General features: G+C 42.9%; 1 protein-coding gene across 1 annotated transcript in view; it reads left to right on the top strand.

The window, feature by feature from the left end:
* Positions 1 to 27,642, top strand: part of LOC118391370 (protocadherin-1-like) — a 137,637-nt gene that overhangs the window by 83,211 nt on the left and 26,784 nt on the right. Inside the window, exon 4 of the mRNA XM_035782722.2 lies at positions 16,524 to 16,743. Within this exon, the coding sequence (XP_035638615.1) occupies positions 16,524 to 16,743 (220 nt within the window). The remainder of the gene's footprint in view (positions 1 to 16,523; positions 16,744 to 27,642) is intronic.

The raw sequence follows: 27,642 nt of genomic DNA, 5'->3' as shown, positions 1-27,642 counted from the left end.
ACTTGACACATTAATAACTAACTAAATAATCACAGAAACAAACAAACAATAAAAATTGGTTAGTAACAATGACAGGAAAGTCCCAAGTGGGATAAGCAGATATGACAGCTTGGTAGACAAAAGGAAAGGGGTGGGACTGTGAAAGAGCGGGAAAGACAAATGGATTCATTACACAGTCTATAATTATATTAATTGAAATGCTAATCCTTTGCCCATGAACAGATGCTCATTCGAGAATAATTGCAATGTATATATATTTACGTCCGTATGTCGTTGTTGTCTTCTCTGTTGGAATCCTCAATCATCCTGTAGGTTTCATCAGAGTCTCTGGTAAACTTTAATTGAAGTCAGGCTTTTGTGGCTGTATGTGGTTAGAATGGATACTTCAGAGTACCATTCAGAAATGTTCTCATAGATAGATGCTTCGGCGGTTGTCGGTATTCTCATCCTAAATTTAGGTAATTTCTAGCTTCAGTCTAGTAATTTGTGTAATGTAGAATGTCTCACTTATTCTGTAGTGAATCGATAGTCTCGGAGTTTAACAATTTCCAGCCGTGTAGCCAATGCTCCATGTGATATAGTCTTGTCCTTTGGTAGAGTTGTAAGTTTAACCTCTTTCAGCTAGAGGGCACTATTTTTATGTTTATAAAACTAACATTCCCAAAGTAAACGGCCTATTTCTCAGGCCCATATGCTAGAATATGCATATAATTGACAGACCAGGATAGAAAACACTCTAAAGTTTACAAAACGGTCAAAATATTGTCTGTGAGTATAACAGAACTGATATTGCAGGTCGAAAACCTGAGGAAAATCAAACCAGGAAGTGGCCTCTATTTTCAAAGCTCCGTGTTCCATAGTCTGCCTTCACTCCATTTAAAGGGATATCAACTAGATTCCTTTTCCTGTCGATTCCTCAAGGTGCAACAGTCTTCAGACATAGTTTCAGGCTTTTATTTTGAAAAATGAGCGAGAAAGATAACATTGTGTAGTGGATAGCTGGGTGTTCCCATGAGTTTTGCTTGCACAACAGAGTGGGGCAGCCATTTTCTCTCCCTCTCCTACTGAAAAAGAGACAGTGCCGGTTGATATATTATCAATTATATATTTTAAAAACAACCTGAGTTGTTTGACATGTCAAAAATGTTTGACATGTTACTGTGGACATTACGGATACTATTTGGAATTTTCGTCTGCGTTGTCGTGACTGCTCGAGCCTGTGGATTTCTGAACATGACGCGCCAAACAAACAGGTATTTTGGATATAAAAATAATCTTTATGGAACAAAAGGAACATTTATTGTGTAACTGGGAGTCTCGTGAGTAAAAACATCCGAAGATCATCAAAGGTAAGCGATTAATTTGATTGCTTTTCTTGTTTTCATGACCAAGCTACTTTGATGCTAGGTGTTGATAATGTTTTGTCGATAAATTGACACAAACGCCTGGATTGCTTTTGCTGTAAAGCATATTTTCAAAATCTGACACGACAGGTGGATTAACAAAAAGCTAAGATGTGTTTTGCTATATTGCACTTGTGATTTCATGAATATAAATATTTTTAGTAAATATTTTTGAATGTGGCGCTCTGCAATTCAGCGGTTGTTGATGAAAATGATCCTGCTAACGGGATGGGTTGCGTCAAGATGTTAAACCACTTCACACATCAGCATCTTTTCATAAATAGTTTAATGTTTAACCAGCTCGGGAGTTTAATTCCTCTGCTGGTAGCGTGACTACAGCTCAAGCTCATTACCATAACGCACAATGCGCAAAAATATTCCTAAAAATATTTAACCTCCACACATTAACAAGTGAAATAGCTCAAATGAAAGATAAACAAGTTGTTTATCTAGGCAGCAAGTCAGATTTCTAAAATGTTTTACGGCGAAAACATAGCACATATTTATGTCAAACCACCACCGCAGACATAGCTCATTAGCATAGCCAAGTAGGAAAAAATATGCAATCAACAAACGCAGGATTAAAAGAAAAATCATTTCACTAACCTTTTGAAATCTTCATCAGATGACAGTAATATAACATGTTACACAGTACATTCATTTGTTTTTCAATAATATGCTATATATATCCATAAATCTCTGTTTACAATGATGCATCGTTCAAAAAATGCTACCCAAATGTCCTGAGAAATGACGATAGCCCCGGCAGATAACGTCAGCTAACAAGGAATACACATCAAACTTTGACTAAATATGCATGTTTTACATATGTATAGCAAGATACACGTCTTCTAAATGCAATTGCATTGTTACATTTAATTTTAACGTTACATTTTGCGTTCACTAGACTATAATATGGAGTCGGCGCTCCCACAGTAGCATAATGACTCCTCTATCTTGGAGTCGACAGAAACCCAAAATGAATACATTAAATATTCCCTTACCTTTGTTATTCTTCCATCAAACGACCTGTAAGGGATTATACTCACCAAATTAGCGTTCAGTTTTCAAGTCTGCGTCTTTCGGTTCTCAAAATAGCCTGATTTTGGTAAAAATGTAGTCAAAATTGAAGTGGTTGCGCACCAAAACTTCGAAAGTATATATAATATGTCCAGTAAACTTGTCAAACTAACTTCATAATCAAGCTTTAACATGTTATAAAGGTGTACAGCAATTTTGAGAACAAACAGAAACACAAGCACTGTTCAATCGATCTTGGAAAAGAGAGAGGACTTGACCATTGCGCACAGGTTTTTTTGAGTGACTGAGAGCTTACTGCGTGCTCAAACTCTCGCAAGCGGGCGATTCTCACAATGTGAAGTCCCATTGAAAGCTGAGATCACGCTGAACACGTGGAGACTCTTCCGGGTGCTGTGACTGGTTGGGAAGGGTGTTTGCGATGAGGTCAAAGGTGACCCAACTTTTCAGATGAGAAGAGATATTTTGGGAAAATGCAGATTTTGAGAGTTCTGCTATACATAGAGACATAATTTAAACGGTTTTAAAAGCTTTAGAGTGTTTTCTATTCGATAATATTTTTTATTTGCATATATTAGCAACTTTTGACAAAAATGTATCATGTTTTATATGGGTACCCAAATCCTCCAGAAGGGGCAGTAAACCGTGGTATCCTGAACAGGTTTTAATCACATACGTTTCACAATATTTAGATGTAAACCTGACAGCTGGGAAATGTACACTTTAAGAGATACCGTTATTGTCACACCCTGATCTGTTTCCCCTGTCCTTGTCTCCACCCCCTCCAGACGTCTCCCATATTCCCAATTACCCCTGTCTATTCATACTTGTGTTCTCTGTCTGTTTGTTGCCAGTTCGTCTTGTTCGTTCAAGCTTTCCAGCGTTTTTCCTGTAAGCGCCTATCGTTTTCCCAGCCTCTCTTTCCTCGTCCTCCTGGTTTTTGACCTTTGCCTGTCCTGACCCTGTACCTGCCCGCCTGACCTCTCTGCCTGACCCTGAGTCTGCCTGCCGTCCTGTACCTTTGCTCCGCCTCTGGATTACTGAACTCTGCCTGACCCTGAATCTGCCTGCCATCCTGTACCTTTGCTTTACCCTGGATTTTTGACCCCTGCCTACCTTGACCTCTCTTTGCCTGCCCGTTGCTACAATAAACATTGTTACTTCGACAGTCTGCATCTGGGTCGTACCTTGATCCATGATAGTTATGTGTGTTTCCTGTCCTTCATGAGATCACCAAATGAAACACACTCAACATAACTGTCCCTTAAGTGTCCACGGATCATTCCCACATTCTCAAAAGTAGAAAGAATGTTTAATTATCCCATTTTTGGGAATTTAGGAGTTTGGCCAAGTGAAGTCCTTTGTTCTCTCTCTGTGCTCCAGGGGGAGAGAGTCTTTGCCAGGAATTTATGACCTTAGATAACAAAACCTGGGTTTAAGAGAGAGTGTGAGAGAGAATCTACACCAAGAAAGGACCACGTCATGACACGTGTTAGGACAAAGGAAGAGAAAAAAAAAATGTTTATGTAAGGGGATATGGAGGGAGTGGCCCTTTATGGAAAGAGAGGAGAGAAGGAGCAAGTAGATGGCTAGATTAACCATCTGATACAACTTGCCATTCAGTGAGGTATTGTATTGTATTCATGCTCTTCACTGTCCCAGAGAATACCGTACTCTCCATGGGAAACCCTTTCTATGCCGAGGAAATGCACTTAACGAGTGCACCGGCCTTGAAATGCCATAATGTTGTCACAGTGCTACCATGCATTACTGCAGCCAGCCTCAGCGAGTGTGAATGTAGCTGGCACATCTAATGACGAATCTCACTGTTCACACCGTTTCATATGACAGGATGCAGGAGTAATGGCGTGAATTAACTTGCATACAAAAAAGCTCTCCCACCAGCCTCCCTGGCCCATGCTGAGCTGAGAATGTCTCTCCTTCCATTAGAGCAACACTTCTTATCAGACCACACCAAAAGTGAGAGGAACATACTGATCCCAGTCTGTTCCATCAGCCAGCTATTGGCTACAGGGCATCATTTACACTCTACTGTGCCAGGTCAAGCAACTCCTCAGTCTGGGACTCAAACTCTCTGATTCTGACAAATTCCATCTGTATGTTCTCTTGCACTCCTATCATGATCATTCCATGTGACATTGATCAAATCCTGATCATTCTATATGACAACAATCAGATTATCAGATACTCACATTTACATCAAATCAAATCAAAGTTTATTTGTCACATGTGTGGAATTCCACAAGTGTAGACCTTACCGTGAAATGCTTAACCAACAGTTAAGAAAGTATTTACCAAATAAGCTAAATTAATTTAAAAAAGACATAAACTCAGCAAAAAATAAATGTCCTCTCACGGTCAACTGCGCTTATTTTCAGCAAACTTAACATGCGTAAATATTTCTATGAACATAACAATCAACAACTGAGACATAAACTGAACAAGTTCCACAGACATGTGACTAACAGAAATGGAATAATGTGTCCCTGAACAAAGGGGGGGTCAAAATCAAAAGTAACAGTCAGTATCTGGTGTGGCCACCAGCTGCATTAACCTGTTACTCCTAGCCCCTACTTTTTCGAACATTCTGTTAAAAATCGCGCAACATTTCAGCACCCTGCTGCTCATGCCAGGAATATAGTATATGCATATGATTAGTATGTGTGGATAGAAAACACTCGTTTATAAAACTGGTTAAATCACGGCTGTGACTACAACAGAACGTGCGTTTCATCGAAAAGTGCAGGAAAATCTGATCACTCAAAATGGGAAAATATATCCATGTGCCACTTCAACCCATTGTTAAACGTGATCCACATTAAATGGGGCCGAGGTTGCAATACCTACAGCTTCCACACGATGTCAACAGGCTTGTCATTTGCCTACGATTTGTTTCTTGGTCAAACAGACACAAGGCAGCGCAGTTCTTCCGGTCTCCGACCGGATATTTTGGTTGAGATTTACCCGGACATTATTTCCAGACGTACAGCTATAGAATATATATCGCCTCGTGATCAATTTGATCGCTTATTAACGTTTACTAATACCTAAAGTTGCATTACAAAAGTATTTTGAAGTGTTTTGTGAAAGTTTATCGTCGACTTTTTTAATTTAAAAAAATGACGTTACGTTATAAAACGCAATTTTTTTCGTTGATCACACAGTCTTCATTAGATCGATATCTAGGCTATATATGGACCGATTTAATCGAAAAAAAATACCCAATAGTGATGTTTATGGGACATCTAGGAGTGCCAACAAAGAAGATGGTCAAAGGTAATGAATGTTTTATATTTTATTTGTGCGTTTTGTGTAGCGCCGACTATGCTAATTATTTTGTTTACGTCCCCTGCGGGTCTTTTGGGGTGTTACATGCTATCAGATAATAGCTTCTCATGCTTTCGCCGAAAAGCATTTTAAAAATCTGACTTGTTGCCTGGATTCACAACGAGTGTAGCTTTAATTCAGTACCCTGCATGTGTATTTTAATGAACGTTTGACTTTTAACGAGTGCTATTAGCATTTAGCGTAGCGCATTTGCATTTCCAGATGTCTAGATGGGACGCCTGCGTGTCAGGTAGGAGCAAGAGGTTAAGGACTGCAGTGCATCTCCTCCTCATGGACTGCACCAGATTTGCCCATTCTTGCTGTGAGATGTTACCCCACTCTTCAACCAAGGCACTTGCAATTTCCCGGACATTTCTGGGGGAAATAGCCCTAGCTCTCACCCTCCGATCCAACGGGTCCCAGACGTGCTCAATGGGAATGAGATCCGGGCTTTTTGCTGGCCAGAGCAGAAGATCGCTTGTCTTGCAGGAAATCACACACAGAACGAGCAGTTTGGCTGGTGGCATTGTCGTGCTGGAGGGTCAAGTCAGGATAAGTTTGCAGGAAGGGTACCACATGAGGGAGGATGTCTCCATCTCCCCTGGTGAGACGAAACCGTGACTCGAGAAGAGCACTTGTTTTTTTCCAGCGACGGTGGGTTTGTGCTCATATGCGACGTTGTTGCCGGTGATGTCTTGTGAGGACCTGCCTTACAGCAGGCCTACAAGCCCTCAGTCCAGCCTCTCATGGACAGTCTGAGCACTGAAGGAGGGATTGTGTGTTCCTGGTGTAACTCGGGCAGTTGTTGATGCCATCCTATACCTGTCCCGCAGGTGTGATGTTTAGATGTACCGATACTGTGCAGGTATTGTTACACATGGTCTGCCACTGCGAGGACGATCAGCTGTCAATCCTGTCTCTCTGCAGTGCTGTCTTAGGTGTCTCGCAGTACGGACATTGCAATTTACTACCCTGGCCACATCTCAAATGAAATCAAATATATTTGTCACATACACATGGTTAGCAGATGTTAATGCGAGTGTAGCGAAATGCTTGTGCTTCTAGTTCCGACAATGCAGTAATAACCAACGAGTAATCTAACCTAACAATTTCAAAACTACTACCTTATACACACAAGTGTAAAGGGATAATGAATATGTACATAAAGATATGAATGACTGATGGTACAGAACGGCATAGGCAAGATGCAGTAGATGGTATCGAGTACAGTATATACACATGAGATGAGTAATGTAGGGTATGTAAACAAAGTGGCATAGTTTAAAGTGACTAGTGATACATGTATTACATAAAGATGCAGTAGAATATATAGAGTACAGTATATACATATACATATGAGATGAATAATGTAGGGTATGTAAACATTATATTTAGTAGTATTGTTTAAAGTGGCTAGTGATATATTTTACATCAATTTCCATCAATTCCCATTATTAAAGTGGCTGGAGTTGAGTCAGTGTGTTGGCATCAGCCACTCAATGTTAGCGGTGGCTGTTCAACAGTCTGATGGCCTTGAGATTGAAGCTGTTTTTCAGTCTCTCGGTCCCTGCTTTGATGCACCTGTACTGACCTCGCCTTCTGGATGATAGCGGGGTGAACAGGCAGTGGCTCGGGTGGTTTTTGTCCTTGATGATTTTTATGGCCTTCCTGTGACATCAAGTGGTGTAGGTGTCCTGGAGGGCAGGTAGTTTGCCCCCGGTGATGCGTTGTGCAGACCTCACTACCCTCTGGAGAGCCTTACGGTTGTGGGCGGAGCAGTTGCCGTACCAGGCGGTGATACAGCCCAACAGGATGCTCTCGTTTGTGCATCTGTAGAAGTTTGTGAGTGCTTTTGGTGATAAGCCGAATTTATCAGCCTCCTGAGGTTGAAGAGGCGCTGCTGCGCCTTCTTCATGATGCTGTCTGTGTGGGTGGACCAATTCAGTTTGTCTGTGATGTGTACGCCGAGGAACTTAAAACTTACTACCCTCTCCACTACTGTCCCATCGATGTGGATAGGGGGGTGCTCCCTCTGCTGTTTCCTGAAGTCCACAATCATCTCCTTAGTTTTGTTGACGTTGAGTGTGAGGTTAGTTTCGTGACACCACACTCCGAGGGCCCTCACCTCCGACCTGTAGGTCGTCTCGTCGTTGTTGGTAATCAAGCCTACCACTGTAGTGTCGTCGGCAAAATTGATGATTGAGTTGGAGGCGTGCGTGGCCACGCAGTCATAGGTGAACAGGGAGTACAGGAGAGGGCTCAGAACGCACCCATGTGGGGCCCCAGTATTGAGGATCAGCGGGGTGGAGATGTGTTTACCTACCCTCACCACCTGGGGGCGGCCCGTCAGGAAGTCCAGTACCCAGTTGCACAGGGCGGGGTCGAGACCCAGGGTCTCAAGCTTGATGACGAGTTTAGAGGGTACTATGGTGTTAAATGCTGAGCTGTAGTCGATGAACAGCATTCTCACATAGGTATTCCTCTTGTCCAGATGGGTTAGGGCAGTGTGCAGTGTGGTTGAGATTGCATCGTCTGTGGACCTATTTGGGTGGTAAGCAAATTGGAGTGGGTCTAGGGTGCCAGGTAGGGTGGAGGTGATATGGTCCTTGACTAGTCTCTCAAAGGACTTCATGATTATGGAAGTGAGTGCTACGGGGCCGTAGGCGTTTAGCTCAGTCACCTTAGCTTTCTTGGGAACAGGAACAATGGTGGCCCTCTTGAAGCATGTGGGAACAGCAGACTGGGATAAGGATTGATTGACTATATCCGTAAACACACCAGCCAGCTGGTCCGCGCATGCTCTGAGGGCGCGGCTGGAGATGCCGTCTGGGCCTGCAGCCTTGCTAGGGTTAACACCTTTAAATGTTATACTCACGTCGGCTGCAGTGAAGGAGAGTCCGCAGTGAAGGAGAGACCGCATGTTTTGGTTGCGGCCGTGTCAGTTGCACTGTTTTGTCCTCAAAGCGGGCAAAAAAGTTAGTTCGTCTGCCTGGTAGCAAGACATCCTGGTCCGTGACGGGGCTGGTTTTCTTTTTGTAATCCGTGATTGACTTTAGACCCTGCCACATACCTCTTGTGTCTGAGCCATTGAATTGCGACTCTACTTTGTCTCTATACTGACGCTTAGCTTGTTTGATTGCCTTGCGGAGGGAATAGCTACACTGTTTGTATTCGTCATGTTTCCGGTCACCTTGCCCTGGTTAAAAGCAGTGGTTCGCGCTTTCAGTTTCACGCGAATGCTGCCATCAATCCACGGTTTCTGGTTTGGGAATGTTTTAATCGTTGCTATGGGAAAGACATCTTCAATGCACGTTCTAATGAACTCGCTCACCGAATCAGCGTATTCGTCAATGTTGTTGTTGGACGCAGGGCGGAACATATCCCAGTCCACATGATGGAAGCAGTCTTGGAGCGTTCAATCAGATTGGTCGGACCAGCGTTGAACAGACCTCAGCGCGGGAGCTTCTTGTTTTAGCTTCTGTCTGTAGGCAGGGAGCAACACAATGGAGTCATGGTCAGCTTTTCCGAAAGGAGGGCGGGGGAGGGCCTTATATGCGTCGCGGAAGTTAGAATAGCAATGATCCAAGGTTTTACCAGCCCTGGTTGCGCAATCGATATGCTGATACAATTTAGGGAGTCTTGTTTTCAGATTAGCCTTGTTAAAATCCCAAGCTACAATGAATGCAGCCTCAGGATATGTGGTATCCAGTTTGCAAAGAGTAAAATAAAGTTTGTTCAGAGCCATCGATGTGTCTGCTTGGGGGGGAATATATACGGCTGTGATTATAATCGAAGAGAATTCCCTCGGTAGATAATGCGGTCTACATTTGATTGTGAGGAATTCTAAATCAGGTGAACAGAAGGACTTGAGTTCCTGTATGTTGTTGTGACCACACCACGTCTCGTTAACCATAAGGCATACGCCCCCGCCCCTCTTCTTACCAGGAAGATGTTTGTTTCTGTCGGCGCGATGCGTGAAGAAACCAGCAGGCTGCACCGATTCCGTTAGCGTCTCTCGAGTAAGCCATGTTTCCGTGAAGCAAAGAATGTTACAGTCTCTGATGTCCCTCTGGAATGCTACCCTTGCTCGGATTTCATCAACCTTGTTGTCAAGAGACTGGACATTGGCGAGAAGTATGCTAGGGAGTGGTGCGCGATGTGCCCGTCTCCAGAGCATGACCAGAAGACCGCTTCATTTCCCTCTTACGGCGTCTTTGTTTTGGGTCGCAGGCTGGGATCCATTCCGTTGTCCTGGGTGAAAGGCAGAACACAGGATCCGCTTCGGGAAAGTGATATTCCTGGTCGTACTGATGGTGAGTTGACGTTGCTCTTATATTCAGTAGTTCTTCCCGACTGTATGTAATGAAACCTAAGATGACCTGGGGTACCAATGTAAGAAATAACACGGAAAAAACAAAAAACTGCGTAGTTTCCCAGGAACGCGAAGCAAGGCGACCATCTCTGTCGGCGCCGGAAGTACTACAACTAACCTGTACCCCCATGCAACAGCACGTCAGCATGGCAGACATGCTGTTGCCTACCCAGTCCTCAAGCCTCCTTGCAGCATGCCCAAGGCATGTTCACGCAGATGAGCAGGGACCCTGGGCTGATTTCTTTTGGTGTTTTTCAGAGTCAGTAGAAAGACGTCTTTAGTGTCCTAAGTTTTCATAACTGTGACCTTAATTGCCTACCATCTGTAAGCTGTTAGTGTCTTAACGACTGTTCCACAGGTGCATGTTAATTTGTTTGTGGGTCATTGAACAAGCATGGAAAACAGTTTTTAAACCCTTTACAATGAAGATGTATGAAGTTATTTGGATGTTTACGAATTATCTTTGAAAAACAGGGTCCTGAAAAAGTTTATTAATACAAAAATTTGAAAATGCAACACAATAACATAACAATAATGAGGCTATATACAGGGGGTACAGGTACCGAGTCAGTGTGTGGGGGTACAGGTTAATTGAAGTAATTTGTACATGTAGGTAGGGGCTAAGTGACTATGCATTGATAATAAACAGCGAGTTGCAGTAGTATACAGACAAATGGAGGGGGGCAATCAATGTAATAGTCCGGTGGCCATTTGATTAACTGTTCAGCAATCTTCTGGCTTGGAGGTGGAAGCTATTAAGGAGCATTTTGGTCCTAGACTTGGCGCTCCGGTACCGCTTGCTGTGCGGTAGCAGAGAAAAGACTCTCTGAATTGGGTGAGTAGAGTCTCTGACAATTTTATGGTCTATCCTCTGACACCGCCTGTTATATAGGTCCTGGATGGTAGGAAGCCAGTGATGTACTGGGCCGTACGCACTTCCCTCTGTAGTGCCTTATGGTCAGATGCCGGGCAGTTGTCATACCAGGTGGTGATGCAGCCGGTCAGGATGCTCTCGATGGTGCAGCTATAGAACCTTTTGAGGATCCATGCCAAATCTTTTCAGTCTCCTGAGGGGGAAAAGTTTTTGTCGTGCCCTCTTCACAACTTTCTTGGTGGTTTTGGACCATGACAGCTCGTTGGTGAAGTGGACACCAAGGAACTTGAAACTCTCAACCCGCTCTACTACAGCCCCGTTGATGTTAATGGGGGCCTGTTTGGCCCGCCTTTTCATGTAGTTCACGATCAGCTCCTATATATTGTTCGCATTGAGTGAGAGGTTGTTGTCCTGGCACCACACTGCCAGTGCCCTGACCTCCTCCCTATAGGCTGTCTCATCATTGTCGGGGATCAGGCCTAAGAACTGTTGTGTCGTCAGCAAATATAATGATGGTGTTAGAGTCATGTTTGGCCACATAGTCGTGGGTGAACAAGGAATTACAGGAGGGGACTATAAGTACACCACCCTGAGGGGCCCCAGTATTCAGGATTTGCGTGGCAGACGTGCTGTTGCCTACACTTACCACCTGGTGTGGCCCGTCAGGAAGTCCAGGATCCTGTTGCAGAGGGATGTGTTTAGCTTACTGATGAGCTTCGTGAGCACTATGGTGTTAAACGCTGAGCTGTAGTCAATGAACAGCATTCTCACATAGGTGTTCCTTTTTTCCAAGTGGGAAAGGGCAGTGTGGAGTGCAATAGAGATTGCTTCATCTGTTGGGCTTGGTATGCGAATTGGAGTGGGTCTAGGGTATCCGGGAGGATGTTGTTGATGTGAGACATGACCAGCCTTTCAAAGCACTTCATGGCTACCGACGTGAGTGCTACAGATCAATAATCATTTAGGCAGGTTACCTTCGCTTCCATAGGCACAGGGACTATGGTTTTCTAATTGAAACATATAGGTATTACAGACTTAGTCAGGGAGAGGTTGAAAATGTCAGTGAAGACACTTGCCAGTTGTTCCGCGCATGCTTTGAGTACAAGTCCTGGTAATCCATCTGGCTTTGTGAATGTTGACCTGTTTAAAGGTCTTGCTCACATCGGCTACCGAGAGCATTATCACACAGACATCCAGAACAGCTGGTTCTCTCACGCATGATTCAGTGTTGCTTGCCTCGAATCGAGAATAAAAAGTATTTAGCTCGTCTGTTAGGCTCACGTCACTGGGCAGCTTGCATCTGGGTTTCCCTTTGTAGTCCGTAATAGTTTTCAAGCCCTGCCACATCTGACGAGTGTCAGAGCCGGTATAGTAGGATTCAATCTTTTGCTTGGTTTGTCTGAGGGCATAGCGGGATTTTCATATATTGCATCCGGAATGCTGTCTTGCTCCTTGAAAACGGCAGCACTAGCCTTTCGCTCGATGCGGATGTTGCCTGTTATCCATGGCTTCTGGTTGGGATATGTACCTATGGTCACTGTGGAGACGACGCACTCATTGATGAAGCCGATGACTGAGGTGATATACTCCTCAATGCCATTGGACGAATCCCGGAAAATATTCCATTCTGTGCTAGCAAAACAGTTCAGTAGTGTAGCATCTGCGTCATCTGACCACTTTCGTATTGAGCGAGTCACTGGTACTTCCTGCTTTAGTTTTCGCGTGTAAGCAGGAATCAGGAGGTGTCAACAGTGTTTCAAATCAAATCAAATCAAATCAAATTTTATTTGTCACATACACATGGTTAGCAGATGTTAAATGCGAGTGTAGCGAAATGCTTGTGCTTCTAGTTCCGACAATGCAGTGATAACCAACAAGTAATCTAACTAACAATTCCAAAACTACTGTCTTATACACAGTGTAAGGGGATAAGGAATATGTACATAAGGATATATGAATGAGTGATGGTACAGAGCAGCATACAGTAGATGGTATCGAGTACAGTATATACATATGAGATGAGTGTGTAGACAAAGTAAACAAAGTGGCATAGTTAAAGTGGCTAGTGATACATGTGTTACATAAGGATGCAGTCGATGATGTAGAGTACAGTATATACATATGCATATGAGATGAATAATGTAGGGTAAGTAACATTATATAAGGTAGCATTGTTTAAAGTGGCTAGTGATATATTTACATAATTCCCATCAATTCCCATTATTAAAATGGCTGGAGTTGGGTCAGTGTCAATGACAGTGTGTTGGCAGCAGCCACTCACTGTTAGTGGTGGCTGTTTAACAGTCTGATGGCCTTGAGATAGAAGCTGTTTTTCAGTCTCTCGGTCCCAGCTTTGATGCACCTGTACTGACCTCGCCTTCTGGATGATAGCGGGGTGAACAGGCAGTGGTTCGGTGGTTCGCAACTGGTTAACTGAAGTCAGGTGCAGGAGAGCAGAGATGAGTGAACAGGCACACTTTATTTTGCAGAAGGAAAACAGTCTGACACAACTGCGTAACGACACTCCCACCAAAGGCAAAAGCGAATAGCACACACGTGACACAAATCATTTACAGCATTCAATACCACGGGTTCCAAACAAGACCCGGCGAAAAAAACTGCATGATGCGTCACACATGACATGTAACAAACAATTACACACACAGACATGGGGGGAACAGAGGAATATATAGAAGTAGAGTAATGAGGGGATGTAAAACAGGTGTGTGGTAAAATAAGACAAAAGAAATGGAAAATGAAAGGTGGAGCGGCGATGGCTAGAAGACTGGTTACGTCGACCGCCGAGCGCCGCCCAAACAAGGAGAGGAGCCGACTTCGTGAGGAGGATATAGTTATGGTCAGAATGGAGGGCGGGGGAGAGCAGTGTATGCATCTCTGTTTGTGGAGTAAATGTGATCTAGAGTTTTTTTCCCCTCTGGTTGCACATGTGACATGCTGGTAAAAATTTGGTAAAACTGATTTAAATTTGCCTGCATTAAAGTCCCCGGCCACTAGGAGCACCGCTTCTGGATGAGCATTTTCTTGTTTGCTTATGGCCTTATAGACTTGGTTGAGTGCAGTCTTAGTGCCAGCGTCAGTCTGTGGTGGTAAATAAACGGCCATCGAATAATATAGTGGAGAACTCTCCTGTTAAATAGTGTGTTCTACAGCTTATCATAAGGTACTCTACGTCAGGCGAGCAATACCTCGAAACTTCTTAAATATTAGACATCGCGCACCAGTAGTTATTGACAAAAAGACACATACTCCCACCAGACATAGCTTCTCTGATCTGCCGGTGCATTGAAAATCCCACCAGCTCTATATTATCCGTGCAGTCGTTCAGCCACAACTCGGTGGTAGGATAATCGAAATCGTAGGTCATCAATGTTATTTTCCAATGATGTTAGCAAGTAGGACGGATGGCAGTGGGAGTTTACTCGCTCGCCTTCAGATTCTCAGAAGGCAGCCCGATCTGCATCCTCTGTTCCTTTGTCTTTTCTTCACGCAAATGATGGGGATTTGGGCCTGTCCCCGGGAGAGCAGTATATACTTCTAGTGGGACTCGTTAAAGGAAAAAGCTTCCTCCAGCTCGTGTTGAGTAATCACAGTTCTGATGTCCAGAAGTTATTTTCAGTCATAAGCAATGGTAGTAGCAAATTTCTGTACAAACAAAGTAAAAAATGATTTAAAACAATGAACAAAATAGCACAATTGGTTAGGAGCATGGAAGACGTCAGCCATCTTCTTCGGCACCACAAACAGTACTTTCTGATTTTGCTTAAGCCCCATTCCAAGATCCAATTCTTTGAGTTTCCAGCCTCTAGTCCTATACAATCTCCTCCAAGTCGCCTCTAGCCCTCAGAATTGACCCCGACTGCCAGCACAACGGCCCCTGTCTCCTCTCTGTACCCACTCTAGCCCTTTATTTCCCATCTGCGTAGCCCTAGCCTCCCAGTCTACCATACATAGCCTACCCAGGGAAATGCTGACTCTCGAGCAATGCCTACAAGAGCAGTTTTAGCAAGAATCCATATTTTTAAACAACTAAATGCCCCCTTATATTTAAATAGTAATGTGTCTGCTTAGGATACCCTTAATCACAGTTTGAGAGATCTCCTTGATAATACCATTACCTCAGTCCGTTCTAGTAAAGCAATAAACGGCTTGATTGAAATATCACAATAACAATGCTAACCCACATCCCAATAAAAGTCTGTATACTAAGTAGATTATATCTGAGTTGCAAGGTACTTGTAGGCCTTAACACAGATCAAACAATGTAATTTGCATTCTTCATGAGGCATGGTATTCTTTCATACAGTAGATCAAGCAATTCCATTTGCAATTCTCCACATTTTTCACGGTAGATAAAATAATGTCACTTACATTTACGTATCACCAGAAGTGCGGCATGCATGATTTTATTACAGATAAAAATAAAAATAAATGTATGTTTATTTATTAACTAGGCAAGTCAGTTAAGAACAAATTCTTATTTACAATGACGGCCTAGAAACTGTGGGTTAACCGCCTTGTTCAGGGGCAGAATAACAGATGTTTACCTTGTCCGCTCTGGGATTTGGACGAGCAACCTTTTGGTTACTGGCCAAATGCTTTAAGCACTAGGCTACCTGCCCCCCCCCCGCTCTGAATAATGTAATTAAGGGAGGATACACATGTTATGCCCTAAGACACACACGTGCACATTCAGCACAGACTCACAAACACATACTGTACATATACACACACATACAAAGAGAGTTTTTAGAAAGTGTCTGCATAGTTAGAAAGCATCGCGTTCAGTTAGGTTTAAATTGATGGCTAACACTTAATTGTCCTGGGCAAATGGGCCATGTGGGAGGAAGAAGTCTACATGCAGTCTATGTGGGGCCACACTTCAGAATACAAATAGGAAGTACTGATTGTGAGTGAAAGAAAGAATGAATGAAACAGAGAGGAAGAGCAAATTAACGGGTGATAGATAAAAAATTATTAATAATAATAAAACCATCCTGAGAGTATTAGTGGTCCGGTAGACTTGATTAACAACCCGGTGTTGATAGCTCTATGAACCATTTTAAAAGTAGCCATGTATGGTTCCTGTATATGTACTAAAATGACTGGCATATCGCTTCCAATCCCTGCTAAAATGGATCTGTTCTGCCTAAGAGAACAAGGGAAGAAAGAGAAGGGGAGAGTGGAGTACAGACCTGGGTTATTGATCTCTACCACAAACTCTCAGCAGCAACAGAAAAGGCAATAAGGCCTTTTATGCTACACCAATGGTTTCCTCAGTTTTACGAGGGGTGTTTGTGTGCGTGGGTGGGGGTGGGGGAGTGTACTGAATGTGGGCCATGAGTAGTCATCTTTCCATTGTTGAATATGGCGACTGGCCATTTAGTAAACTGATCTCTGCAAGGGGGAATTAATCTATTAAGAAGACATGTTAGACTTTTATGTTGATGGAGATATTTTCTGATTTCAGCTCCCCCATCGCAGAGTGACATTCTCCACAGCCAATCCGGTGCAGGATCTGCAGGATGCATCTCAGCACAGTTACTATGACAGCGGCCTGGAGGAGTCAGAGACGCCCAGCAGTAAGTCATCGTCTGGCCCCCGTATCGGGCCTCTGACCCTGCCTGAGGATCACTACGAGAGGACCACCCCAGACGGCAGCATTGGGGAAATGGAGCACCCTGAAAATGGTATGATCCTGTATTCTCTGTGAGTTTCAGTGTGTGTTGTAGGTAATAGTAGTTGTTAGTCTGGTGTTTGTAAAGTGTTTCGTGATTCGGTTCAGAGTTGTGACCTGAGGTGGGGATGTGTTTGTGCTGTGTGTGTGTGTTTGTTTGATTGTTTATTAAAGGGTGGTGATGTGCAGACAGTGTTAGTGACAGTGATGTGTGTTGTGTTTGCAGAGTGGTGTATTGATATGTTAGCTGTTGTTTTGGCTGCTGGGGCAGATAGATAGATTAATAGATCTGTGTGTTGTGGAGTCAGCATTCAGTGTCTCTGTCTTTTACCTCAGCAGCCCCTCTACTCTCCTCTCGCAGAGCTCTAAGTCATTCCTAATGACCCTCTCACACAAGCGTGCTAATTTAAAAAAGACTACTGGAGTATCTGGGTAGACAACATGGTGTTTGTCGTAAACATTTACCCCTCCTTACGCCAAGCTTTCTTTCTGCAGCCAAATGTAGATAGGTGTTCCAGATCTAGAGATATGCATTCCCTTTGCTGTGTACCATATACAGTGCTCAAACAACAAAACTAAATCCATATAAGCTGTGCACTATGCATAATACACACAGATGTCTAGGTCCATGGAAAAACCTTAACCCATAGTAAAGAGTGATAACCCTATCAAGATCATCCATGCACCCGTAATAAGAACCATAGGTCCTTAACTCAAGCATGTCCATAACGGAAATAAAAAATGACCTTTGTTACACTCTCTGAGCATACTGATTGACAAATCTGACTGTTTTAAGTTGGCCAAAGCGTTTGTCTACAATGTGAGTTCTTGATATTGTACTATATTTAGTCTTTGGACAAATGGGGTTACTGTTTTTTACACATTTCATGAATCAAGTCATGTGAATATATGTTCACATGTTAATAATATTTATACAGGCAAGCCCCAAATTATTGTGGAAAACTTAATTCTTCTTCTTGCTACCGCGGATATGGTTGGGACAATGTTGGGGGAAAAGGCCAGAAAAAACTATACAGACAATGTCTTCATCAAACAACACTATTTCATGACTCATCAGTGACATAGCAGTAGATCTTTTTGAAACAATTACTGCTTAGCATATAAGCCAGTGAATTATATGCGTTACCGCTGGATGAGCCAACAGACGTGGCGGGCCTGGCACAGCTCCTGGTATATGTCCGTTACGTTTATGGGGGGTCAATTAAGGAAGACATCCAGGACAACAGCAGAGGATATTTTTAAAGGACTGGACAGCTTTGTGACATCAAATGGACTTTGGTGGTCAAGATGTGTTGGTATCTGTACTGATGGCGCAAAAGTCATGACAGGGAAAATGTGGAGTGGTAATGCGCGTGCAAGCAATTGCTTCCGACGCCACTTGGGTACACTGTAGCATCCACCAAGAGGTTCTTGCTGCCAAGGGGATGCCTGACAGCTTGAAAGAAATTTTGGACACTACAGTGAAAATTGTTAAAGCAAGGCCCCTGAACTCTCATGTATTTACTGCACTATGCAATGATATGGACAGTGACCATGTAACGCTTTTACAACATACAACAGTGTGCTGGTTATCAAGGGGCAAAGTATTGACACGAGCTTAAAGATGTTTTTATTTACCATAATTTTCACTTGTCTGACCGCTTGCATGATGACAAGTTTCTCACACGACTGGCCTATCTGGGTGATGTTTTTTCTCTCCTGAATGGTCTGAATCTAGGATTACAGGGACTCTCTGCAACTATATTCAATGTGCGGGACAAAATTGAGGTTATGATTAAGAAATTGTGTCTCTTCTCTGTCCGCAATAAAATAAGGTCTTTCCATCATTGTATGAGTTTTTTTTACCCCTTTTTCTCCCCAATTTCATGGTATCCAATTGTTAGTAGCTACTATCTTGTCTCATCGCTACAACTCCCGTACAGGCTTGGGAGAGACGAAGGTTGAAAGTCATGCATCCTCCGATACACAACCCAATCACTGCTTCTTAACATAGCACGCATCCAACCCGGAAGCCAGCCTCACCAATGTGTCGGAGTGCACCTGGTTAGCACGCACTACGCCCTGCCCGCCACATGAGTCGCGATGAGACAAGGATATCCCTACCGGCCAAGCCCTCCCTAACCCGGACGATGCTAGACCAATTGTGCTCGTCCCACGGACCTCCCGGTCGCGGCCGGTTACGACAGAGCCTGGGCGCAAACCCAGGGTCTCTGGTGACACAGCTAGCGCTGCAGTACAGCGCCCTTAACCACTGCCCCACCCGGGAGGCCTCATTTTATGAGTTTTTGTGTGCAACTGAAGTCAAGTTTACGGACAATGTCAAATGTGATATAACGAAGCACCTGAGTGAGTTGGGTGCCCAATTATGCAAGTACTTTCCAGAAACAGATGACACAAACAACTGGATTCATTATCCCTTTCATGCCCAGCCTCCAGTCCACTTACTGAACAAGAGAGCCTCATCGAAATTGCAACAAGCGGTTCTGTGAAAATGTAAATGAATCAGAAGCCACTGCCATATTATCCTGCCCTTTGCAACCACGTACCTATGTGCGAGTGGATTCTCGGCCCTCACTAGCATGAAAACTAAATATAGGCATAGACTGTGTGTGGAAAATGATTTAACACTGAGACTCTATCGAAAACAACCCAACATTGCAGAGTTGTGTGCATCCTTCCATGCACACCCTTTTCATTAATCTGTGGTGAGTTGTTCCCAATTTTATATGTAAGATGGTTCAATGAAGAGCAAAATTATTGATTATTATATTATTATTTATATTATTATCTTTGTCACTTCCCACAAGCTGAGTTGTGACAAAAACTCACACTCATTCTTATGTTCAATAAATGTATTGTATAGTGTGTGTGTGGCAGGCTTACAATGATGGCAAAAAACTACATTTGAGAGTACGCTGGCCATGGTGCTAGAGGGGGTACGCAGCGGAGGTTGAATGTTTGAAGTGGTATGGGACTATAAAACGATTGTGAACCACTGGCCTAGACCAATATACTGTATATATTATAATGTTTTCTCTTATTCTCAGATCTCAAACACGTTCTGAATAATTGTCTGGACAAATATATATAAACAAAATCAAAAGAAATCTACACACACACTCTCTCACACACACCCCTAGAGTATATGCAGTATAAAAAAAACAATGCAGGTCAATGTTTAGATCTGAATAATTTTTGGTATATTTCCATGGAAACGGCAGATTTTTTTATGGAATATCTACATAGGCTTTTTGTTTGAGAAACAGACGCCTCACAAGTCCTCACCTGACAGCTTCATTAAATAGTATCCACAAAACACTAGTCTTAACACCATACTTGTTCTGCGAAATGAAGGCTATTCCATGCGAGAAATTGCCAAGAAACTGAAGATCTCGTACAACGCAGTGTACTACTCCCTTCACAGAACAGCCCAATCTGTCTCGAACCGGAATAGAAAGAGTGGGAGGCCACAGTGCACAACTGAGCAAGAGGACAAGTACATTAGAGTGTCAAGTTTGAGAAACAGATGCCTCACAAGTCCTCAACTGGCATCTTCATTAAATAGTACCTTTAAAACACCAGTCTCTTTGCCAACAGTGAAGAGACAACTCCAGGATGCTGGCCTTCTAGGCAGAGTTCCTCTGTCCAGTGTCTGTGTTATTTTGCCCATCTTAATCTTTTCTTTTTAGTGGCCAGTCTGAGATATGGCTTTATCTTTGCAACTCGGCCTAGAAGGCCAGCATCCCAGAGTAACCTCTTCACTGTTGACTTTGAGACTGGTATTTTAAGGGTACACAAGTTGAGGACTTTTGAGGTGTCTGTTTCTGAAACTAGACAATCAAGTGTACTTGTCCTTTTGCTCAGTTGTGCACTGGGGCCTCCCACTCCTCTTTCAATTATGGTCAGAGCCAGTTTGTGCTGTTCTGTGAAGGGAGATGCACACAGAGTTGTACGAGATCAAAAGTGTATTGGAAATTTCTTGCATGGAATAGCTTTCATTTCTCAGGACATGAATAGACTGACACGTTTCAGAAGAAAGTTAATTGTTTCTGGCTATTTTGAACCTGTAATCGAATGCACAAATGCTGATGCTCCAGATACTTAACTAGTCTAAAGAAGGCCAGTTTTATTGCTTCTTTAATCAGAACAACAGTTGTCAACTGTGCTAACATCACTGCAAAATGGTTTTCTAATGATCAATTAGCCTTTTAAAATGATCAACTTGGATTAGCTAACACAAAGTGCCATTGGAACATAGACGTGATGGTTGCTGATAAGGGGCCTCTGTACGCCTATGTAGATATTCCATAAAATATCTGCCATTTCCAGCTACAATAGTAATTTACAACATTAACAATGGCTACACTGTATTTCTGATGAATTTTATGTTATTTTAATGGCCCAAAAAATTACTTTCTTTTAAAAACAAGGACATTTGTCACGTGTGCTCCCTCCCCAACCTCTAGGTCATCAGGCTGCTTGTTATGGCGCACACCTGCCACCATCATTACATACACCTGCGCGTCATCACCTGGACTCCATCACCTCCTTGATTACATTCCCTATATACAGTTGAAGTTAGAAGTTTACATACACTTAAATTGGAGTCATTACAACTTGTTTTTCAACCACTCCACAGATTTCTTGTTAACAAACTATAGTTTTGGCAAGTCAGTTAGGACATCTACTTTGTGCATGACACAAGTCATTTTTCCAACAATTGTTTACAGTCAGATTTTTTCACTTATAATTCACTGTATCACAATTCCAGTGGGTCAGAAGTTTACATACACTAAATTGACTGCCTTTAAACAGCTTGTAAATTTCCAGAATATGATGTCATGGCTTTAGAAGCTTCTGATAGGCTAATTGACATAATTTGAGTCAATTGGAGGTGTACCTGTGGATGTATTTCAAGGCCTACCTTCAAACTCATTGTCTCGTTGCTTGACATTATTGGGAAATCAACAGAAATCAGCCAAGACTTCAGAAAAAAAATTGTAGACCTCAACAAGTCTGGTTCATCCTTGGGAGCAATTTCCAAACGCCTGAAGGTACCACGTTCATCTGTACAAAGAATAGTATGCAAGTATAAACACCGTGGGACCACGCAGCCGTCATACCACTCAGGAAGGAGAAGAATTCTGTCTCCTAGAGATGAACGTACTTTGGTGTGAAAAGTGCAAATCAATCGCAGAACAACAACAAAGGACCTTGTGAAGATGCTGGAGGAAACAGGTACAAAGGTATCTATATCCACAGTACAGTACGAGTCCTATATCGACATAACCTGAAAGGCCGCTCAGCAAGGAAGAAGCCACTGCTCCAAAACCGCCATAAAAAATACAGACTACGTCTTGCAACTGCACATGGGGACAAAGAACGTACTTTTTGGAGAAATGTCCTCTGGTCTGATGAAACAAAAAGAGAACTGTTTGGCCATTATGACCATCATTATGTTTGGAGGAAAATGGGGATGCTTGCAAGCCGAAGAACACAATTCCAACCGTGAAGCACGGGGGTGTCAGAATTATGTTGTGGGGGTACTTTGCTGCAAGAGGGAATGGTGCACTTAAAAAAATAGATGGCAGCATGAGGGATGAAAATAATGTGGATATATTGGAGTAACATCTCAAGACATCAGTCAGGAAGTTAAAGATTGGTCGCAAATGGGTCTTCCCAAATGGACAATGACCACAATCATAATTTCAAAGTTGTGACAAAATGGCCTAAGGACAACAAAGTCAAGGTATTGGAGGGACCATCGCTACGCCCTGACCTCAATCCCATAGAAGATTTGTGGGCAGAACTGAAAAAGCATGTGCGAGCAAGAAGGCCTACAAACCTGACTCAGTAACACCAGCTCTGTCAGGAGGAAGGGGCCAAAATTCACCCAACTTATTGTGGGAAGCTTGTGGAAACATTTGACCCAAGTTAAACAATTGAAAGGCAATGCTACCAAATACTAATTGAGTGCATGTAAACTTCTGACCCAATAGGAATGTGATGAAAGAAATATAAGCTCAAATAAATAATTCTCTCTACTCTTATTTCACATTCTTAAAATAAAGTGGTGATCCTAACTGATCTAAGACAGGGAATTTTACTAGGATTAAATGTAAGGAATTGTGAAAAACTGAGTTTAAATGAATTTGTCTAAGGTGTATGTAAACTTCCTACTTCAACTGTATATCGCTCCCTTTGGTTCTTTCCCCAGGCGTTATTGTTTCTGTTTCAGTTTCCTGTCTGTGTGTAGTTCGTGTTTCTTGTTTTGCATTATGTTTCATTTATTAAATTATTCACTCCCTAAACTTGCTTCCCAACTCCCAGCGCACGCACACGTTACAACATTTCTAAGTGACCACAAACTTTTGAGCGGTAGTGTGTGCATGTGTATATATATATGTGTATATTTACAGTTCCAGTCATAAGTTTGAACATACCTACTCATTCAAGGGTTTTTCTTTATTTTTAATAGTTTCTACATTGTAGAATAAGGACACTGGTCTGGCCCCTTGGCAGATGTTGAACAGTGAGCTGGCTGCTTCACTGTTGAACAGTGAGCTGGCTGATTGGTGTGGAACGAGGAGGACCGTAGCTCGAACACCAGAGAGCACTGAGAGAGGAATCCCTTGCATCCTCACGGGTGGCCTTCATACCGCTCAAGGGCTGGGATCTTGGTACAGGTTCCCTGGAGAAACTACGGTGACGCCTTTAGCACTGGATGATGAACATTGGACAATGGCTCCTCCTGGGTTGGAGCTGGACTGTGTTTGGAGGGAGTCGGTAAGTGTCCGGAAGGTTTCCGATATCTGGAAGAGTTGTTCTTGCTGCCACCCCAGCAGTGCTCCTTGGTGGGTTACAATATTCTTGATCTGGGTGATCATTTCTGGCTCCATGTTGTGGGCTGAAGCTTGCTGTGACATGGGGAGGTTGGACACAGGTGCAGAGAAGAGACCAGATGAGGAATCATAAATCAAGCATCAGCAAAGGACGACAGAAAACACACTTCATTTAAGTGGGAAATCATAAGGGTCTATGCCGCCCAATGGTGACAGGTGGAACCATGACAATGAAGGTCAGTCCATCCTGAAAAGTTCAAGAACTTTGAACATTTCAAGTGCAGTTGCAAAAACTATCAAGTACTATGATGAAACTAGCTCTCATGAGGACCACCACAGGAAAGGAAGACCCAGAGTTACCTCTGCTGCAGAAAAGTTCATTAGAGTTAACTGCACCTCAGATTGCAGCTCAAATGAATGCTTCACAGAGTTCAAGTAACATCTCAATATCAACTGTTCAGAGAAGAATGTGTGAATCAGGCCTTCATGGTCAAATTGCTGCAAAGAAACCACTACTAAAGGACAGCAATAAGAAGAAGAGATGCTTGGGCCAAGAAACACGAGCAATGAACATTACACTGGTGGAAATCTGTCCTTTGGTCTGATGAGTCCAAATGTGAGATTTTTGGTCCCCCTGCCGTGTCTATGTGAGACGCAGAGTCGGTGAACCGACGATCTCCACATGCGTGTATCCCACAGTGAAGCATGGAGGAGGAGGTGTGATGGTGTGGGGGTGCTTTGCTGGTGACAATTATTTAGAACTTAACCAGCATGGCTACCATAGAATTCTGCAGCGATACACCATCCCATCTGTTTTGTTTTTCAAAAGGGCAATGACCAGACATACCTCCTGGATGAGTAAGGGCTATTTGACCAAGATAAGAAGAGAGAGAGAATGCTGTAAAATCACTCATTCTCCAGTCACCATTGCATTTGCTTATACTGCATATAGTATAGGGATGTGAGAGTGTGTGGACTTCTTTAGATATATATACTGAACAAAAATATATAACTCAACATTTGAAATATTGGTCCAATGTTTCATGAGCTGAATTAAAAGATCACAGAAGTTTTCCATACACACAAAATAATGTATTTCTCTCAAATTTTCTACAGAAATGTGTTTACATCCATGTTAGTGAGCATGTTCTCCTTTGCCAAGATAATCCATCCACCTGACTGGTGTGGTATATCAAGAAGCTGATTAAACAGCATGATCATTACACAGGTGCACCTTGTGCAGGGGACAATAAAATGCCTCTCGAAACTTAGCAGTTTTGTCACAACAATGCCACCAATGTCTCAAGTTGAGGAAGCATGCAATTGGCATGCTGACTGCAGGCACGTCCACCAGAGCCGTTGTCAGATAATTTGGTTAATTTCTCTACCATAAAGACGCTCCAACATTGTTTTAGATAATTTGGCAGTACGTCCAACCAGCCTCGCAACCCTCAGACCACGTGTAACCACGCCAGCCCAGGACCTCCACATCTGTCTTCTTCACCTGCGGGATCATCTGAGACCAGTCACCTGGACAGCTGATAAAACTGAGTTTCCACAACTGTTACGTATGCCCCTTGGAGGGAACGCAACACCTTGCAACAACTCAACTCCCCGTGGAGTAGAAAAAAGGTATGTGATTGTAGGTGCGGGTAAGGATGACAGAGACAGAGATTATTACAGTTTACAGGGAATGTATTCTTTCTTCACACGATAAGGTGGGGAAAAGGGGCTGGACGGAACCAAAGCAAAGGTTAAAGTTTCCCCTTCTCCTGCCTTACCTGCCTACCCGCTGGTTACCTTTTCTTAGCACCACCTGGCGCGCTAACCAAAATACAGTGGGTGGTCCGCCCAGTCATAACTAGTGTGCTTAGACATAGTAAATACTACAGGTATATGTATACCCGCAGGGCACTTGCCTAAATACAGGGGGGAAGGCGCACACACACACACACACACACACACACACACACACACACACACACGGTGCCTTCCCCCCGGATGGGAACAAATGAATAATTCAAATTTAGTGAATAATTTAAATAAACCAAAAACACCAGGTACTATGGAATACACATACCACTACAGGAGCAGCTACAAAAACAAAAAAAAAAAAAAAAACTATTTCAACAAATTTACCAGACCAACAACCAACACAGGACATACAAAGAAGCTCCCTCTCCTAACAAAGGAACACTGGCTTTTCAAGCTGCAGAAGGAGTCAGTAATTGCAGACAGCTGTATCCCCTGACGAGAGGGTGGGGTGAGAGCTCCAACTAGTGATGGGCCGACCAATCAGCTGCTTTGGAATTTCCTGAAATACACATATACACAAACCCACAACAACACAGAAACCGTCTCAGGGCAGCTCATCTGCATGCTCATTGTCCTACCCAGGGCCTTGACCTGCCGGCAGTTCGGTGTTTTAATCGACGGTGAGCAAATGCTCACCTTCGATGGCCACTGGCATGTTGGAGAAGTGTGCTCTTCACGGATGAATCCCGGGTTTCAACTGTACAGGGCAGATACAGCGTCATGTGGGAGAAATGTGGGTGAGCGTTGATGTCAACGTTGTGAGCAGAGTGCCCCATAGTGGCTCTGGGGTTATGTTATGGGCAGGCATAAGCTACAGACAACGAACACAATTGCATTTTTTTCTAATGCAATTTGATTGCACAGAGATACCGTGATGAGATCCGGAGGCCCATTGTCATGCCATTCATCCGCAGCCATCACCTCATGTTTCAGCATGATAATGCACGGCACCATGTTGCAAGGATCTGTACACAATTCCTGGAAGCTGAATATATCCCAGATGGGGGTCACACCAGATACTGACTGGTTTTCTGATCCAAGCCCTTAACCATTTATATAAGGCATCTGTGAGGCATCTGTGACCAGTCCATAGAATAGGGCCTAATTAAATTATTTAAATTGACTGATTTCTTTATATGAACTGTAACTCAGTAAAATCTTTGAAATCGTTGCACGTTGCATTTATATTTTGGTTCATATATTGGTTCAGTGCATATTGGTCCAGGCAATCAATATACCAACAATTATTAAGATCAGATCATTTTGACTTGATTCTTGAAAATAAAATCTGTAACCCTATGTGACGAAAGACTAAATACAGTACTATACAGAAACTACTGACAATTGAATAATACATTTGTCATATTTGGGCTTTGAACATTTTAAATAACAAACTATAGGCTTTTAAACTATTTTATTCATTTAATGTATTTCAAAAGTCATTTTTAAGATGTTTTAAATATAATATTATTATAAATATTGACAAACTTAAAATGTCAATGTGGCCTGTCTAGACACTTGTACTAACAATGTTGACTCGAAATGTAATGCTTTTATACCAAACCGAATTTGTTCTGTGGCTCGTTTTGATATTGTACTAAATATAGTACAGCACATGTCAAACTCATTCCATGGATGGCCGAGTGTCTGTCGCTCCTCCCTTGTGCTTGATTGATGAATTAAGGTCACTAATGAGAAAGGAACTCATCCCCTCACCTTGTTGTCTAGGCCTTAATTGAAAGGAAAATCAAACATTTGCAGACTCTAGGCCCTCCATGGAATGAATTTGACACCCCTGTAGTACAAGTACACAAATGGGTTTTAAGTAACTCAATGTAATGCATTGTTAGTCCTGTACCACAATACACTAAATCATCCACTGGTTCAGTTATCTTTGCATGCCAATAGTTTACTGTTCCACAACATGTTCTCATTGGTTTCATCTCCAATATTTAGCCTTTTTACCCATTCCACTGGTTTTATCTCCAAAGCAGTCTTTCTGTTCCCTATTTTTCTGGGTAAAACATGGCTTCCTGTGGCCTTCTCCCAGAGCTTCAGTCTCCCCAAGTGGGGAGTGGCTGTCATCTGCCCAGCAGCAGACAGAGGAGAGAAAGGACATTTAGGGAGAGAAATGTCAGCTCCACCTGGGAATGCTATGTGTTAGGGGAGAGGATGAGTGATACGCTAACAGTTGGAGTCAGTCTCCTGTTCGGTTTGTGAATTCACAGCCACTG

This window comes from Oncorhynchus keta, chromosome 12, assembly GCF_023373465.1.
Source record: "Oncorhynchus keta strain PuntledgeMale-10-30-2019 chromosome 12, Oket_V2, whole genome shotgun sequence".
NCBI lineage: Eukaryota > Metazoa > Chordata > Actinopteri > Salmoniformes > Salmonidae > Oncorhynchus > Oncorhynchus keta.
The sequence above is the reverse complement of the archived record's forward strand: the minus strand, read 5'-3'. Positions and strand labels throughout refer to the sequence as shown.